At 41.6% G+C, this 18,224-nt stretch overlaps 1 protein-coding gene across 2 annotated transcripts in view; it reads left to right on the top strand.

Annotated features, from left to right (window-relative positions):
- The window catches only part of wnt7bb (wingless-type MMTV integration site family, member 7Bb), a 162,637-nt gene that overhangs the window by 14,746 nt on the left and 129,667 nt on the right, over positions 1-18,224 (top strand). For both annotated transcript variants that reach the window (XM_034176031.1, XM_034176032.1), the window contains exon 2: positions 1,876-2,102. In XM_034176031.1, the coding sequence (XP_034031922.1) occupies positions 1,876-2,102 (227 nt within the window). The remainder of the gene's footprint in view (positions 1-1,875; positions 2,103-18,224) is intronic.

Here is an 18,224-nt window from a genome sequence, read left to right as displayed (position 1 = left end):
TGATGATGATGATTATTATTATATGCGAGCCACACACACACACACACACACACACACACACACACACACACACACACACACACACACACACACACACACACACACACACACACACACACACACACACGTCTTGCTTTATAGACAGATAGGAATCCATAGGAGTCTCTCGTTCTCCTTTGCCCACTCATGCTGCTTTCCCTTGGTGTTCTGCTCGCATACAGCTCGCCTGCGTTCGTGTACCCTGTTTGCGGTGAAGCCCTTTGGAGGTCGACGTCATACTTCAAAGCTGTCGTTTTCCTCCACACTCATTTCTGGCTGCTGGTCCCTGATATTGTTTGAAAACTATGTATCTACATGGTTTTGAAAGCTATAAACAGAGCTGTGGAGAAAGGCAGCATTTTGTTTAGTTGTAATCTGTTTTGGCTCGCTCAGCGGCTGCAAAGCCACGGACATACGTTACCATATTATCACACTGCGTGATGTGATTGTGGAATATAGAGAAGCCACGTAATCTAATTAATTAAAGGGGCATTCCTATGATATTTCAAAGCAAAGGGCTGAAATAACCTTGGTTTGTTTTGTCTTGAAGAATCAGAAAATGGGACTCCTCCCCACACCAGTGTGCTCAGCCTATCCCGATTTTTGCGGAAACAGATCATATGGTTTGCGCTTTCACCTTTTGTGCGTGGCCATATTCAGTGTTTCTTAACAAAAATGAGGAAAAATGTGTTTTTTTGTTTTTTTTTGAATGAGTACAAAGAAGTGTAACTTGAAGACATCTGTCAAGAAATTATTTTCCACATGGTTTGTGTATATAAACAATACTTACCCCATGTTTATTACACATCTTTATTGTTTTATGATATCATAACAAAATGAAACTGCTTTTTTATGTAAAAAGTTTGATCAAATTATGCTCTGCATTCTCAGGCTGAAATCAGCTTCTCACTCACCAACTCACTCATCTTCAACCGCTTACTCCAATTAAGGGTCACGGGGTGCTGGAGCCTATGCCAGCAGTCATAGGGCGTGAGGTGGCGTACATCCTGGACAGGACGCCAGTCTGTCGCAAGGCCACATATAGACAAATAAACAGATTCACACTCGCACGCACATCTACGGACAATTTAAACTCACGCAAACATGTGGAGGATGTGCAAACTCCACACAAAAAGGCCACAGGTGGGAATCGATCCCATGACCTTTTTGTTGTGAGGCAACAGTGCTAACCACTAATCCACCGTGCTGCCTGAAATCAACTTCTATATTTGCTTAATATGAAACAAAAATTATTGGTTTACATCAGAACTCACCCATTTTGATTTCATAAAACAATAAAAACTTGTAAAAGCTCACTTGGGGAGCGCTTTTTATAGAAACTGTACCAGGATGTGGTTTGAGAACAGTCTCAATAAATTTATAGGTGTCATTTGACCCCAGAAATATTGTGTTTCAGACACATAACTCAAGACTGAGTAAAGTGCATGTGCAGACTTTGCATGAGTCTATTCTAGCCAACAAGTTAACCAACAGTTAACACAAAACCTCCAGCTTCTTTCTGCAGCTATCACCATCCAAACCAGTGTGGAATGGCGATGGCTGCAGTCAAATAAGCATGTTGTTTTCCTTTACTCTGCTGTTTTAACAAGTTTTCCTGTGACTTTTTTTTATGTTTTATGTTGGATCAGGTTTCTGATTGACCTCTAATCCATTAAAAGCAACATTTTCATGCAGTGCAGCTTTCAGGTCACTACGGAACACACATCAATCACTGGTTGAACTGAATCCTGTTTTGGAGAGTCACATATGTGAGTCAGTCTGACCATCCTCTGGAAGTTCTAACTGACTCTGTGTGTGTGTTTCTCACTTTGGCAGGGCCCTGTCTTCAGTGGTGGCACTGGGCGCCAACATCATCTGTAACAAGATACCTGGGCTGGCACCCCGCCAGCGGGCTATCTGTCAGAGCCGCCCGGACGCCATCATTGTTGTCGGCGAAGGAGCCCAGATGGGCATCAATGAATGTCAGTACCAGTTTCGCTATGGACGTTGGAACTGTTCCGCCCTGGGAGAAAGGACTGTCTTCGGTCAGGAGCTTCGAGTAGGTCAGTCTGGTTTCCATCTCCAAAGGGAAAGGACACGTTATAGGATTAGTGCGTCTGTTCTTCTCAGAACCTGTTTGAGCTCTTTCGTATTTGGAATGAGGAATTGTTTAGCAAAGTGATAACATTTGAGCCAGCACAAGTTAAATTCAGCCATCAAACTTTTTTGAAGTTACAACAAGGATTAGTTTTAGATTTAAAGGAATGCTTTAATTTGCAGTTGACTTCTTTTATCTTGCTGGTTGGTCCATGATTACAAACGCAAATGCAGCAAACATACCTTAGCTTCAAAGAAATAGCTGGAACTCTTAAATGCACAGGGAGATCGCTAAGCTGTAAGAAATATGACAAATGCCTTGTTGTATAGCAAGTTAATGTGGGCAAACCAATTATGTAAAAGTGCTTCACAAAATAAATAAATAAGCGGGTACAGAAAATGAATGAAGTTAATGCTAAAATTAGTGAGGAATGTCTGCCTTCAATGGGTTATGAGAATATTTATTGATTCATTGTCAAGCACACTGGTTGCACAGTGGAAAAGTACTTGGTGTGTTTGTTTCCAAACAATAAAGTACCCTGTTTGAGTACCAGTTCTCCATGTACACTGATAAAAAGAGAATAGTTGAACCAACTTTAAAAAAGTGTTACAATTGGTAAATCCTGAATGAATTACATTACAAACTTAAGTTCATACAACTTAATTTATTCACCCAGTGTAAAATTTTGAAGAAATCAACATGCAGTTCCTTACTATGGTAATTCTGAATTAAATCGAGAGAAGCTTAAAGAAAGAAAAATTTAAGAAGTGTTAAGGTTATTGATGGATAATAAGGATGTTCATCAGTGGAAAGTGTTGACATTGTGAGGTATAGTGAATATTGTTGTTCGTCCTTCGGGGTCGAAGATGACCATGGCTCCACTAGGTGGGTAATCAGTGACGGTGTGTCCGGAGGTGGCTGATGAGGCCAATCCGGGCTTGACAGGTGCGCCCACATGCGGGACACACATGGATGGGTACTGCGGTGGAGGTAGAGGTAGCTCGGGCCTTGCGTGCGGCTCGTTTTGTTTGGGCATCCGTGATCTGTCAGGCCTCTGCTGCGCGGGCGCCACTGGTGGTCTTGCTGTGCCACTGAGGGCGGTTGTGGGCAAGCGTTTCCCAGGAGGTGAGCCCAAAGCCCAGTTTTTTCAGGGACGCTTTGAGACAGTCTTTGTAGCGTTTCTTCTGCCCCCCGACAGAGCACTTGCCCTGGCACAATTCTCCATACAGGAGCTGCTTTGGCAGTCGAGTGTCTGGCATTCTGATTACGTGGCCAGTCCATCTGACTTACGTCTTCTGCAGGACGGTGTAGATGCTGGGGAGGCCGGCTCGCTGAAGGACCTCCGTGTCCGGGACTTTGTCCTGCTCCAGCAGGGTTCGCACATTCCATGTGCCAAGATTTAATACCTTCACTTTCTTTTTTGCTGAGTTACGACCGCTGAGTGGCATCCCCGCAAGCCGCGGTATGCTTACCGGGGTGAGTTTGAAGCAGGCTATGTTTGAGGCACCTTTTCTAGCCCCTTCCTCCGTGGAGATGAGCAGAGCGATCCTAAACAGGGCTGCTCAGTTGCCCAGGGGGCTGCCGAACTCCACTGCTACTTCAGTCCAGTAGAGAGCGACCCTATGCCCTGGGCCGCCTGTGTGCAGGTTTGTGACTACAGCTCCCAGTGTATCCGCACCTGCTGCTTCACCACTCGCCCATCACCACTGGACTTGTTTTTTTTTTTATTACGGTGGTGGGTGTGTGTTGGTGGGTGGAGGGTGGAGTCATGACTTGCGCGTAACTTGGATTTAAGTGAGGGAGAGTTGCGCACAGTCGTCAGCCTCACTCTCTTATTCCAGCCCATCTGTGTCCAGTGGCAAGACATAGTCAGGACGGCTGGAGATGGCTCGGGATGCAGTGGATGGCCAACAGTGTCCTTAGTGTCTCACTGTGCCATGTTCACGCTCCACAGCGCTTTGCTGGGTCCGCCTTTCTGCCCGTTGAACCAATCTGTTGGTTTCCTCCGCGCAGTCTGCCGGATCCAGTCTTCACATGCAAGGGTAGACAAGCCCGAATTCACTGAGGGTTTTAGACCCGTCAGCTACCCTCCACCTGATTCAGCCAGCCAGTCGAAGCCGTTGCCCGGGGTGTGGCCGCTGTTGCATGCTAACAGCTGCTAGGAGCCACAGGGGAGAGCTGAGTGCATGGTGAGGACCAAGATGAGCGAACTACTCCGAAGAGCACGACATGTCCCCCCAACAGAGCTACTACCTCTACCATACACCCCATACACCCCAATAGTGAATATAGAAATATGTGGAAAGCTGGTCACACAAACATTTCCCCACGAGGCAACATTTAATTCACAGGTTTAAGATGTTTGGTAGATGAACTAATTTTGTTTGTTTGCATTTCTTGGTGAGGAAAGGTTTACTGACATTGACTTTGTAGAATTGACGGATACTCTGCAACACGAGAAGCTACGTGAGGAATCTGGGTCTCTGATTGTCCTGGATCAAGACTATCATCAAAGCTTTCAATGAATTTCTGGACTCATCCATCAAAAGTGTATCTGTTTGTGGTGACACTGTTGAACTTGAAGAGATATTTACTTATCTAGGTAGTGATGTACACATCTCTGAGATCAAGAGATGCCTCGGAAGTGTTTCTGGTGTTTGAGATCACTGAAGAGGGGTGTTTGGTGATGCTGATTTCTTTGCAGGCTAATGAAGGTCAAAGTCTTTACGGTCCTGTTGCTGCCTGTCTTGCTGTATGGTTGTGAGATCTGGATGCTAACCAGTGACCTAAGGTGACAGGTGCATGACTTTGGTACTAGGTCTGTTTGGGGGGGATCCCTGAGTACTGCTGGAATGGCTTTGAATCAAACAAGCCTTAATTAGGGAGACTAAGATGAGGAGTATCACCTGCATTGTGATGGAGCATCAGTTGCGACACATTGCCCATGTGGCACATTATTCTGTGCTTGACCCAGAGTGCAGATGCCTGAGTGACACCCATGTTTCAACTGCCTGTGGCAAATGCATGGTTATTTTAGAGATGTGGGGATGTTCCTACGTGTCATTTTGGACCCTTAAAATGAGAGTTATTCTCACATTCTCATTTTGGACCCTCATAGTTATCTGCCTGGGTGTTTGCCATCTAGGATCCAAGGCAGTTGTAGATGCAGTAAGGTGTGGCACCAGCACATGCTACCATATTTGACTTGATATACTACCAGCATGTACACCTTGGTTCTATTCTTAGTTACACTACTTGTCTGTGTCCTTGGCATCAACAAGACACTTCACCTGCATTATTCCAATGTACCAAGCTGTAAATGGGTACAAACCTTTCTGTGAAAGTAACCTTTAATGGAGTTGGACTCTCATCTGCTTCATGCTGTGGTATAATCACGGACACCAATGGGCCACAGGGCCTATATAGGACCTACTTAGACTTTTTTTCTGTCATAGGATAATTCAAAGGTAATGGAATTACAGTCAGAGAATATTCTTAATGGTATGCTAAAATATAGTCACATTTTGCTAGCACTGTATTTCCGTTACTGTAGACTTGCCCTATAGTCATGTACTTGGTGGGTTAATATGGAGACATATTTACTCTCACAGTTGTTTGGCTTGCCAAAAAAGGCACAATGCTTTAATTTTAATGATGTAAATAGATGTGGGAGTGACTGACAAAATGTGTAATTTTCCAGCTTTCACACAAGATCAGCCAGGTGTGTCATGGTGTTCGTCAGTTGAATGATTTTTTTTTCTCTCAAGCCAATATTAACTCTATTCATGCTATTTGTTTTAAACATGGATGAACTGGATGATATTACAATGAAAAATAGATCACAATGATGAAAAAACTGCCAAAATTTTCTAAGGTGCTGTTGGTGAGGATGGGCTGTTTTATCCCAGCCTGTGGAGCATGTGTTGTCAAAAATAGTAAACACATGGAGGTTTTTCCTCACCTGATTCCATAATGCATGCATAAGATCATATGGATGGAGTATATAGTGGTGTTGATTGTTGCCACACCCACTGCCTGCCTGTGGTCAGTTCTTATGTCTCCAAAATAATCTATCTACCACAGCAAGGTAAAAGGTAGACTGAAGGTCAGTGCTAGGGAACCATCAGTGTATTGACAGACATACTCTGATGCGTGTGTGCATTAGCAGACAAATAACTGAAGACTGAATCTGTACAACAGAAACATGGTGTGTCTGCATGAAGATAGAGAGCTGCTTTAGAAGCTTATCATCAATGATAGCCATTTAGTAATTATAGTGACTAAGTAACTAATTATAATGACTATCCTATTTAAACAAAAAGTTTCATAATGGATCAGACTGTACAGCTCCTCACTTGGGGGGGGAGGAGGAGTAACAGGAAGACAGAGGTCGGGAATGAGAATGAGAAGAACAGTAGTAGTCAGTAAACCAGTACTGATTAATATGTCTGGTATTTATATTGTGTGTTTGTATTTATATTTGCAAACTTTTTCTTTTTTTTCACTTTTGATACTCCTGTGCTTCTTACCCTTGTGTGTTGCTATACAATGCTGCTGAAACCTCAGTTTCCCTGAGGGAGTCTTCCCAAGGGATCAATAAAGTTCTGTCTAAATTAATCTATTTCAAGACATTGTATTGTCTCAGTCTTCACAGCCAGTATCAGAAATGCGGTACACTCCCTCGACCCTCTGAGCCCCATGAAATATGGCTCTCCACAAGCCAAACCCAAGCTGCACACATCACACGATCAAAACTCAAACCAACAACACAGTCTCTTTGACTCTGTTGTATAACCATTTGCATTGGCACCGTTCAAGAGGACTTTATATACAGCTAATTCCAGCCCTTCTTATTTGTCTCCAGTCCAATTCACAATGTTGTATTTCTGCTGCACGCTCTGTTTCGGTCGATGTCGATTCTCATCTTGTGAGGCAGCACATTGGCTCTTGTTGGCTTTGCCAAAGCTATGGAAAAGCTACCGAAACACACTGCGGCCCTGATGTGAAAAACGTATGGTTGAAAAATGATATAGCAAATGAGGAGACAACTAATGGTGTTATTGCAGAGCGGGCAAAAGCGAACCAAAACAGATGGACACATCTGTTGTTAATCTGGCTAAATTGGTTGTGTCCATGTCTGGCGTGGTCCGTCAGTATGTGCACATACATACAGAAAAAGACCCAAAGCAGACAAACATTTACATTTACTGTGCTTTTGTTTGAGAGACTCTGCATTACACAAATGTCTTTGGATTGCTTTTCAGACTTTTATATATTTCCTTTCATTTAGAAGACACTTTGTTGTCATTGCTTTGTGGTTGGGCTGTGCATTTAATCCCAGACTCTGTTAACAATCACTTCTCTTAAGGAATGAAGTAGGTCCAGCTCTCTCTCTCTCAAAAAGCAGTTTTTTTTTTTTTTTTTTGGTTTGTTTGTTGTGAATGTGGCACTGTCTTTATAATGGAGCACATGGTGTTTTCTTACACTCACTGTCTTTTCTCTCATTGTGGTTTTGAATAAATTTTGAAGGGTGTACAGTTGAGTGTAGAATTTGATCAGGCGATGTGTGATCTGACTGTTTCCTTTGCATTTTGTCCTGATCAAAGTTGTATTTCTACATTATACTGTTGCTGTACAATACATGGTACATTTCTATGTTGCTCAAACTTTGTCCTCTAAGGCTCTTGCTACCAGTGTTGCCACAGTTACTTTGAAAAAGTAATCCAATTACTGATTACTGATTACTCCTTGAAAAAGTAACTTAGTTACTTTACTGATTACTCAATTGTAAAAGTAACTAAGTTAGATTACTACAACCCCTGGCACAAATTATGGAATCACCGGCCTCGGAGGATGTTCATTCAGTTGTTTAATTTTGTAGAAAAAAAGCAGATCACAGACATGACACAAAACTAAAGTCATTTCAAATGGCAACTTTCTGGCTTTAAGAAACACTATAAGAAATCAAGAAAAAAAATTGTGGCAGTCAGTAACGGTTACTTTTTTAGACGAAGCAGAGGGAAAAAAATACAGACTCACTCAATTCTGAGGAATAATTATAGAATCACCCTGTAAATTTTCATCCCCAAAACTAACACCTGCATCAAATCACATCTGCTTGTAGTCTGCATCTAAAAGGAGTGATCACACCTTGGAGAGCTGTTGCACCAAGTGGACTGACATGAATCATGGCTCCAACACGAGAGATGTCAGTTGAACAAAGGAGAGGATTATCAAACTCTTAAAAGAGGGTAAATCATCACGCAATGTTGCAAAAGATGTTGGTTGTTCACAGTCAGCTGTGTCTAAACTCTGGACCAAATACAACAACATGGGAAGGTTGTTAAAGGCAAACATACTGGTAGACCAAGGAAGACATCAAAGCGTCAAGACAGAAAACTTAAGCAATATGTCTCAAAAATTGAAAAATGCACAACAAAACAAATGAGGAACGAATGGGAGGAAACTGGAGTCAACGTCTGTGACCGAACTGTAAGAAACCGCCTAAAGGAAATGGGATTTACATACAGAAAAGCTAAACGAAAGCCATCATTAACACCTAAACAGAAAAAGACAAGGTTACAATGGGCTAAAGAAAAGCAATCGTGGACTGTGGATGACTGGATGAAAGTCATATTCAGTGATGAATCTCGAATCTGCATGGGCAAGGTGATGATGCTGGAACTTTTGTTTGGTGCCGTTCCAATGAGATTTATAAAGATGACTGCCTGAAGACAACATGTAAATTTCCACAGTCATTGATGATATGGGGCTGCATGTCATGTAAAGGCACTGGGGAGATGGCTGTCATTACATCATCAATAAATGCACAAGTTTACGTTGATATTTTGGACACTTTTCTGATGTTTAAGGATGATGAAATCATTTTTCAAGAAGATAATGCATCTTGCCATAGAGCAAAAACTGTGAAAACATTCCTTGCAAAAAGACACATAGGGTCAATTTCATGACATAGGGTTAATGTCAACGCGCAGATGTGATTTGATGCAGGTGTTAGTTTTGGGGATGGAAATTTACAGGGTGATTCCATAATTTATTCCTCAGAATTTAGTGAGTCCATATTTTTTTCCTCTGCTTGGTCTAAAAAAGTAACCGTTACTGACTGCCACAATCTTTTTTTCTTGATTTCTTATAATGTTTCTTAAAGCCAGAAAGTTGCCATTTGAAATGACTTTAGTTTTGTGTCATGTCTGTGATCTGCTTTTTTTCTACAAAATTAAACAACAGAATGAACATCCTCTGAGGCCGGTGATTCCATAATTTTTGCCAGGGGTTGTAGTTACTTTTTTAGTTACTTTCCCCAGCTGCCGACAACAACCCTCTGCCACCTCAACATGACAATGATACTTGTTTTGCCAAAACTCACTTTATAGTCACCCTTTCGTGACTTCAGTGAAAATAAATACTTGTTTTATAAAAGTAAATAAAGACCTCTTTCTTGACCTCATATTTAACTGTTGACAGCACTGTAACAGTAAACTTGCAATTTCTAACCTACATTGTTTATAAATGTAACTATTAAATTCTTTCTAACATTTAAATTCTCTCTAAAACATTTTACTTGTTGAAATTATTATTATTATTAAAAGTAGTATTAGTAGTTGTAGTAAAAAAAAAAGGCTTCAAAAGTGGACCTTTAATCTAGGGATGTTGTGGGGGGGGGGGGACATCCTTGCCCCATGCCCCCATTCCATCTGGATTCGCCCCTGCTTTGGCATTTGAGCACAAAGAATTGATAACATTTATTTATGCAGAAAACATGACCAGATTTACAGGTAAGAAAGTTTTATTGCGTTTTCACATCATGTGGTCCTCAGAAAGAGAGTTTAGGTGCATTTGAGTGGAAAATAATGTTAGTTGTTGACGCGTCGCGGAGGATCAGCTGTTTTTAATGAGCAGATATGGAGCGGGTCAGCTCAGAATTCTAAATAAAGGAGAAAAAAAAGCACAAAAATGTCTTTGTAAAGCTCAGTGCAGGTGTGCTGTTGTCACCGCGCTTTAAGACGTGAGGACGAGTCGTAGACACATTAGATTACTCGATACTAAAAAAAGGATTAGATTAGAGTAACGCGTTACCGGCATCACTGCTTGCTACACAAGATGTTTGCAATATTCTGTGTTTCAGCATTTCCCATAATGCCCCTGGCAGCCGCTTGCGCTTCCCAGAATGTGCCGCGGTGCCTGTGGAATTCCGCTGTCTTACAGCGCATGTAAACAATGGCAAAGCGAGGATGTGGATGGTATTAATTTAGCGAGTTCACGGGCGATTATGATGATTATACACTCTCCCAAGTTGAGAGGGTTATCTAGAGGAGATGTAACACCTGTGATGGACTTCTGCTGTGCCCCGATGTTGTCTTATTGTCCACAGTTCACGAGATGTGCTTACACTGCGAGTCCTGAACTCCTGACACCAAAATTCTGATGAAACCGACTTCTCGCGTGAGTCACGGACCGCGACACGGCGCAAGATTCACAACTGCGAAACACTGCATGAATATTATTCACGTCTTCTGGAGGGTGACAGTGGCTAAATGGTTTGCACTGCTGTCCACAGCAAGAAGGCCCCAGTTTCGGTTCAACCTGGTCCTTTCTGTGAGGAGTTTGCATGTTCTCCCCAAGTTCGCATGAGTTTTCTCCGGCTACCCCATCACCTTCAAAGACATGCAGGCAAGGTGAAATTAACTAAATTAGCTAAATTAACTCAAGGTATGAGTGGGAGTGTGAATATGTTCGTCAGCCCTGTGATAGTCTGGCTGCCTGGCTGCCTCTGGCCCAATGACCTCTGGGAAGGGCTTCAGCTCCCCCCATGACCCTTAACTGGAATGAACAGGTTTAGAAAATGGATGGATGTCTTCATGAGTAGATGGCACCAAAAGCTTAATGATGTACAGGAACACCTGGCAGTGCTTACTGCAACTATTGTGCTGTCAGTGTGGTGTATGCAGATGTACAACCCCAAATCCAATGAAGTTGGGACGTTGTGTAAAATGTAAATAAAAACAGAATACAATATTTGCAAATTCTCTTCAACCTATATTCAACTGAATACACCACAAAGACAAGACATTTAATGTTCAAACTGATAAACTTTATTGCTTTTTTGAAATGGATGTCTGCAACACATTTCAAAAAATCTGGGACAGCGGTATGTTTACCACTGTGTTACATCACCTTTCCTTCTAACAACACTCAGTAAGCATTTGGGAACTGAGGACACTAATTGTAAGTGTCATGATTGGGCATAAAAGGAGCATCCCCAAAAGGCTCAGCCCTTCACAAGCAAAGATGGGGCGAGGATCACCACTTTGTGAACAAGTGCATGAAAAAATAGTCCAACAGTTTAAGAACAATGTTTCTTAACATTCAATTGCAAGGATTTTAGGGATTCCAACATCTATAGTCCATAATATAATCAGAAGATTCAGAGAATCTGGAGAACTTTCTACATGTAAGCGGCAAAGCTGAAAACCAACACTGAATGCTAGTGACCTTCGATCCCTCAGGCAGCACTGCATTAAAAACCGACATCATTGTATAAAGGATCTTACCGCGTGGGCTGGAACACTTCAGAAAACTATTGTCAGTTAACACAGTTTGTCGCTACATCTACAAGTCCAAGTTAAACTCTACCATGCAAAGCAAAAGCCATACATCAACAACATCCAGAAACGCTGCCACCTTCTCTGGGCTCGAGCTCATTTGAAAGACCATCCAGATTGTTACCAAAGTTCAAAAGCTAATATCTGTGATGGTATGGGGAACACCATACCATGGTTAATGCCCATGGCATGGGCAACTTACACATTTGTGATGGCACCATCAATGCTGAAAGGTACATCCAGGTTTTGGAGCAGCACATGCTGCCATCCAAGCAATGTCTTTTTCAGCCCTGCTTATTTCAGCAAGACAATGCCAAGCCACATTCTGCACATGTTACAACAGCGTGGCTTCATAGTAAAAGAGTGCAGGTACTAGACTGGCCTGCCTGCAGTCCAGACCTGTCGCCCATTGAAAAAGTGTGGCACATTATGAAGCACAAAATATGACAACGGAGACCCCGGATTATTAAACAACTGAAGTCGTACATCAAGCAAGAATGTGAAAGAATTCCACCTACAAAGCTTCAACAATTAGTGTCCTCACTTCCCAAACGCTTATTGAGTGTTGTTAGAAGGAAAGGTGATGTAACACAGTGGTAAACATACCACTGTCCCAGCTTTTTTTATACGTGTTGCAGGCATTCATTTCAAAATGAGCAAATATTTGCACAAAAACAATAAAGTTTATCAGTTTGAACATTAAATATCTTGTCTTTTGGTGTATTCAATTGAATATAGGTTGAAGAGGATTTGCAAATCATTGTAACCATCCCAACTTCATTGGAATTGGAGTTATATATTAAATAAGATAGAGAGTGGACTTCGTATTCTCCCTATTGAGGCTTCAAATCCCCTAAAATCCCTCAAAATCTCAGAGAGGTCGCCACTCTGTGAGATGTCAGCAACACTGAAAAATGGCTTGAGACTTTCAGATAATGATGCAATTTAACCGCTGCACACAGACAACAGCATTACATCGTAAGGTAAAACTTTTTGTATATATATATATATATATATATATATATATATATATATATATATATATATATATATATATATATATATATATATATATATATATATATATATATAAGATGTCTAAAATTCGGCTTGCGTTTATTAAGTTCCACGCAGGTTAAATGTAGCAGACTTGGATTATTTGGAATATTTGTTTTAATGAATTTTTAGGGTCTCATTCATGCAGTCTTGTGTAAATGTTAGGCAAAAGGCATAAAAAATACAATTTGGTAGGATAATGTTCATTTGCAATTGTCATCATGTGGTTATTTTGACTATAGCGCCTCTCTGGCACGCATGGAATTATGTGATATCTCAATAGGGTGAACACCGTGCATGTATCGCCACTGTTCCGACCTGGGAGTCATCCACCATTACCGAAGAGGGCTGGAAAGAGCATGAAATACCTGGATGTGTCAAAATCCTTAAGGATATCCCACTCTAGTGTTTTGCTCCTCATCCCGGTCTGAGTCATTTAATATCTGCTGATACTGAGCCCTGATCTGATGCCCTCATTAACTCACTTGCAAAAGCCTCACTGCAACTACATGAAAGTCATTCCAGTGTAGATAAGGTTTTTTTGTGCACAGAGAAATGTGAGGCGGCCACCTCTGTCAAATTTCATAGCGCTTCATTCTGCTGTCATCAACAATGGGCTTTACCCAAAGTAAACATTCGGACAAAAATATTTTAATGATGTTTGCCACAACAGACACAAATAACTATAGTCTTCTTCATTAAGTGATGATTTTGTTGTCTGTCTGGGTTTAAAGTCATTGTAGGTGCACTCATACATTCGATGAGCAGATTTATCACTGCAGCACAAAAAGTCACAACACCTGGAAGAAAAATATTTAACAGAAATACATTTGTCAGTTCATCTGGAACATTTATCTCTATGAAACAGTATATGTTCTTGTGTATCGGACAGAGTGTCCTCAGGTTAAATATATTGTCATCACTCAGTACTAGAAAAATCAACATGTTTTCAATAACAGTAGCATCCTGGAACATGGAACCATCCCCAGTCCAAACCCACCTCCTGACACGAATACTGACTTATATCTTTGGCAGACAATGTTTGAAGTGTGCATTCTGTCAACCAAACTGTCATGGGGCAGTGGTTCATGAAGCAGTGCTCTGTATGACCTCGCATGCACACACAGTGGAGTCAAAGGGACAGCTCGCCACTACCAACATTTGTAACATAAAAATAAAAGTCAGTCAAAGAAAAAGACAAAGAGTGGTGTGTGATTATGTCAGGCTCTGGGGTGGCGTGGCACAAACAATAGGTGGACCCAGACTCATGGACACAGGAGTTGGAGTTCTCAAAAGGCTGAGTGGATCCTTGTCATTTGATTGATGGGTCGTATGTCACGTGACATGGATTATTCGTACCATTTGCCACTGTGTTTCAGTTACCATCCAATAGTTCTTTTTTAGCGTGCAATTTTGGTACTATATGAAACATGCTATTGCACCCCTGACCACCACACACTCACACTACCGGGGCGGTGTTTAGCTAAAAATGACAGACTTTGTTTTGTTGGAGGACAACGATTTGAAAGAGCTACAGTAATTGATGCTGCTAATTCTTCTAACACACACAAAAACAAATCTCATATGCTGTAAGCCATCTGGAGGCATGAAGAGCTGTTAGGATGAAAAGCTGGATAAAGTGAGTTTGTTCTTCTCAGAACCTGTGAGTTTTCACTGGATTGAGGAACTACACAAAGTCTTTTTTTGGGGGGAAGTACACAAAGTCAGTGCACAACATCACAGACTACATCGAACTGTTTTTCTAAGTTGACTGGGAACAATTTTGGACTCTAATTTAAAGTTCATGTTGGACTGTTGATGTCAAAACACCAGTGGAACACCAAATGTAAGCCCCTTTTCTGTTGTTTAGAAATTAATAAAATATCAAATGACAAGGATCTATCAGTGAAAAACAAGACACACGAGGCTTAAATACACAGAGGGTAATCAGAGTGTGATGTGAGACAGGTGCAAGGAACGTCCAGGAAGAAACGATGGTCAGATGGAGACAAGGAAGATGGGAGACAAGAGAGTAGAGTGACAGGTGGGTGTGACAAAACAGCAGCAGAGTCCAAAAGACTAAGTGATAGTAATCCCACCCAAAACCAACAGTGAAAAAGTAATAAAATACCTAAAACAAAGATGAACAAAAATCAAAGGCCAATTAGGGGAGGTGATGGTCTAGTGGTTAAGGTGCTTGAGACCAGAAGATCCTGGGTTCAAATCCCCGCCTGACTGGAAAATCACTAAGGCAAGGTCTTAATCCCCGGTGGTGTAGTGAGCGCCTTGTATGGCAGCACCCTGACATCGGGGTGAATGTGAGGCATAATTGTAAAGCGCTTTGAGCATCTGATGCAGATGGAAAAGCGCTATATAAATGCAGTCCATTTAATTAACATCTAACATGAAAATAACAAAGGATCAAACAAGGAAACAAATGAAAGTACTGAATAATGATCAACAAGACAATAAAAGGGGAGAGACTAAATTAGAACGGAACTCACCATGTGGCTAAAGCATAACAAACAGATAACACAACCAGTGACAGGAAATCAAAGACTGGAGCGTCACAGCATATCAAAGAGCAGGAAAGCGAACACAGAGATGGGACACACCAACACATAAAGGGGAAGAGCATGACAGATTAAAACTGTTTCATTTAGTGTCAAAGCTATTGACACATGTTTTATAAACATACTGCAGACAGATCTGGGGTGTTTTTTTAATAAAAAGAAAAAGTGGTGACTGAAGTGGATTTTGATGGGCTATTGGTTAAGGGAACAGAGGTGATGGGAAAGTAATGGGTATCAAGGGGAGGAATGTGGAAGGGCAGGCGGTGGTTGATTTACCAAAAAAGATGTAAATATTTGTGATGAATACTTATTTTAAGGAGAAAGGGTGGCACAGGGTGACATATCAGGGTGAAGGAAGGTGCACACAGGTGGACTACATTCTATGTATGAGATGCAACCTAAAAGAAACTGGAGACTGTAAGGTGGTGGCCGGGGAAACTGTAGCTGGACAGTAGGGCTGCGCTATACACTTTCAACAATAATACCATTATACATTTTTATGTGATAAAAAGTGTCACATCACATTACAAAGAGCTGGGTTTCCTATTACAGATAAAGGGATCATAGGTTGATTGGCAAGCTGTCCGCTATTTTTCCTCAAGTGTTTTCCGGTGTTTTTTGTTTGGTTTGCCAAAGCTATGGAAAAGCCCTGCAATAGACTGGCTTCATATCTAGTGTGTAACCCACTTCTCACCCTAATACTGCTGGGATAGGCTCAGCCCCCTGTGACACTTGATTGAAGTAAGCAGATGTAAAAAAAAAAAAATGCATGAATGATTGAATGTACGACTCTGTTACTTCAATAGTCATCATTGGAAGGGAAAGTTGTGCTAAATTTTCCAAGATGTTTTTTTAATACATGTGTTTGCTTGAAGTATATTTTCAATGTTCTACTTTAAATTGTGCAATTTTAAATGTATATTTCCTGGGGCACACAACAACACAAGCCCAATCATGTCTGAAAGTGAGAGAAGCATGTCAGCCTCCATTCATTGTTCAGTCTATTTCCTACAGTGTAACTGGAAAGTATTCACAGCTCTTCAGTTTTTCCACATTGTGTTATGTTACAGCCTTGTTCCAAAATGGATGAAATTGATTTTTGTCCTCAAAATTCTACACACAATACCCCATAATGACAATGTGAAAAAAGTTTTTTTTTTTTTTTTTTGCGGCCAGCTCTAGGAAGAGTCCTGGTGGATCTGAATTTCTTCCATGTTACCGGGTGATGGAGGTCACTGGCCTCATTCATTGGGACCTTCAAAGCAGCAGAAATGTTTCTGTACCCTTCCATTGATTTGTGCCTCGAGACAATCCTGTCTCAGAGGTCTACAGACAATTCCTTTGACTTCATGCTTGGTTTGTGCTCTGACATGAACTGTCAACTGTGGGCTCTTATATGTAGACAGGTGTGTGACTTTCCAAATCATGTCAAATCAACTGAATTTACCCCAGGTGGACTCTAATTAAGCCATGTAAACATCTCAAGGATGATCAGTGGAAAGAGGATGCACCTGAGCTCAATTTTGAGCTTTATGGCAAAGGCTGTAAACACTCATGTACGAGGTCTGTTAGAAAAGTATCCGACCTTTTTATTTTTTGCAAAAACCATATGGATTTAAATAATGTGTGATTGCATCAGCCAAGCTTGAGCCTTCGTGCGCATGCGTGAGTTTTTCAAGCCTGTCCGGTTGCGTCATTCGCCTGTGAGCAGGCTTTGTGTGAGCAGTGGTCCACCCTCCTCGTCGGATTTTATTGCGAATTAAAATGTCTGAATGATTTGGAGCTTTGCTGCAATCAAATTTTCCAGAAACTGTGAGAGACCTCCAGGTGGACACCATTCGTAAAATTCAGATGGCTTTCAGGGACGTTTTTTATGGGGATTACACAGATTAAGGAGTGCTCCAGCAGCCGTTTTAAAAGACCGCCCACAGCTGCTGAGAGCGTGGCGGACTCTTTCCAAAACTCCTGTAACAGTGGAATGTGCCGTTCATTTCCAAATTGGACGCCGTGTTGATCCGGGACGTCATCTGACTACCGCAGGAATTGCAGAAGACGTGGACATCAGCACTTTTTCGGCACATTGAGACAGACGTGCGGAGGAATTCCGCGCGTCGGGACAGAGCCGCATGGCGCAAAGCAACGCCGTGATGAAGCCTCACAGGACATGTTCTCCGCTTTATTCGGTGGATTTAGCGGTGTTTTATCCGCATATTTGTGGCTAGTACGGCGCTCAAAATGCCGGCAAAATGCTCCGCCCCTTTCCACCGCGAAAACAGCCGGAACTACCGCAAACTTCGGTCTACATACTGCCTGCTGACAAAGCCGTTTATGTGTAACCTGGCTTCTCTCTCTCCTCCCCCGGCCATCCCCATCATTACCCCATCCCCGTAGAGACGGTGATTGCTCCCAGACCACCAATAACCAGTAAAAATCTATTCAAGCATAAAAATTCAAAAAGAAAAAAATAATATAGCACCTTCAACTGCACCACAGACTAAAACAGTTAAATGTGGTCTATTAAACATTAGGTCTCTCTCTTCTAAGTCCTGGTAGTAAATGATATAATAATTGATCAACATATTGATTTATTTCTGCCTTAAGAAACCTGTTACAGCAGGATGAATATGTTAGTTTAAATAGTCAACACCCCCGAGGTCCACTAACTGCCAGAATGCTCGTAGCACGGGCCCGGCAGAGGATGAGCAGCAATCTTCCATTCCAGCTTATTAATTAATCCAAAACCCAGACAGAGCTTTAAGTCTTTTGAAAGCTTGACTCTTAGTCTTGTCCATCCAAATTGGAAGTCCCAAAAAACAGTTTATTTGTTATTATCTA

This window comes from Thalassophryne amazonica, chromosome 8, assembly GCF_902500255.1.
Source record: "Thalassophryne amazonica chromosome 8, fThaAma1.1, whole genome shotgun sequence".
NCBI lineage: Eukaryota > Metazoa > Chordata > Actinopteri > Batrachoidiformes > Batrachoididae > Thalassophryne > Thalassophryne amazonica.
The sequence above is the reverse complement of the archived record's forward strand: the minus strand, read 5'-3'. Positions and strand labels throughout refer to the sequence as shown.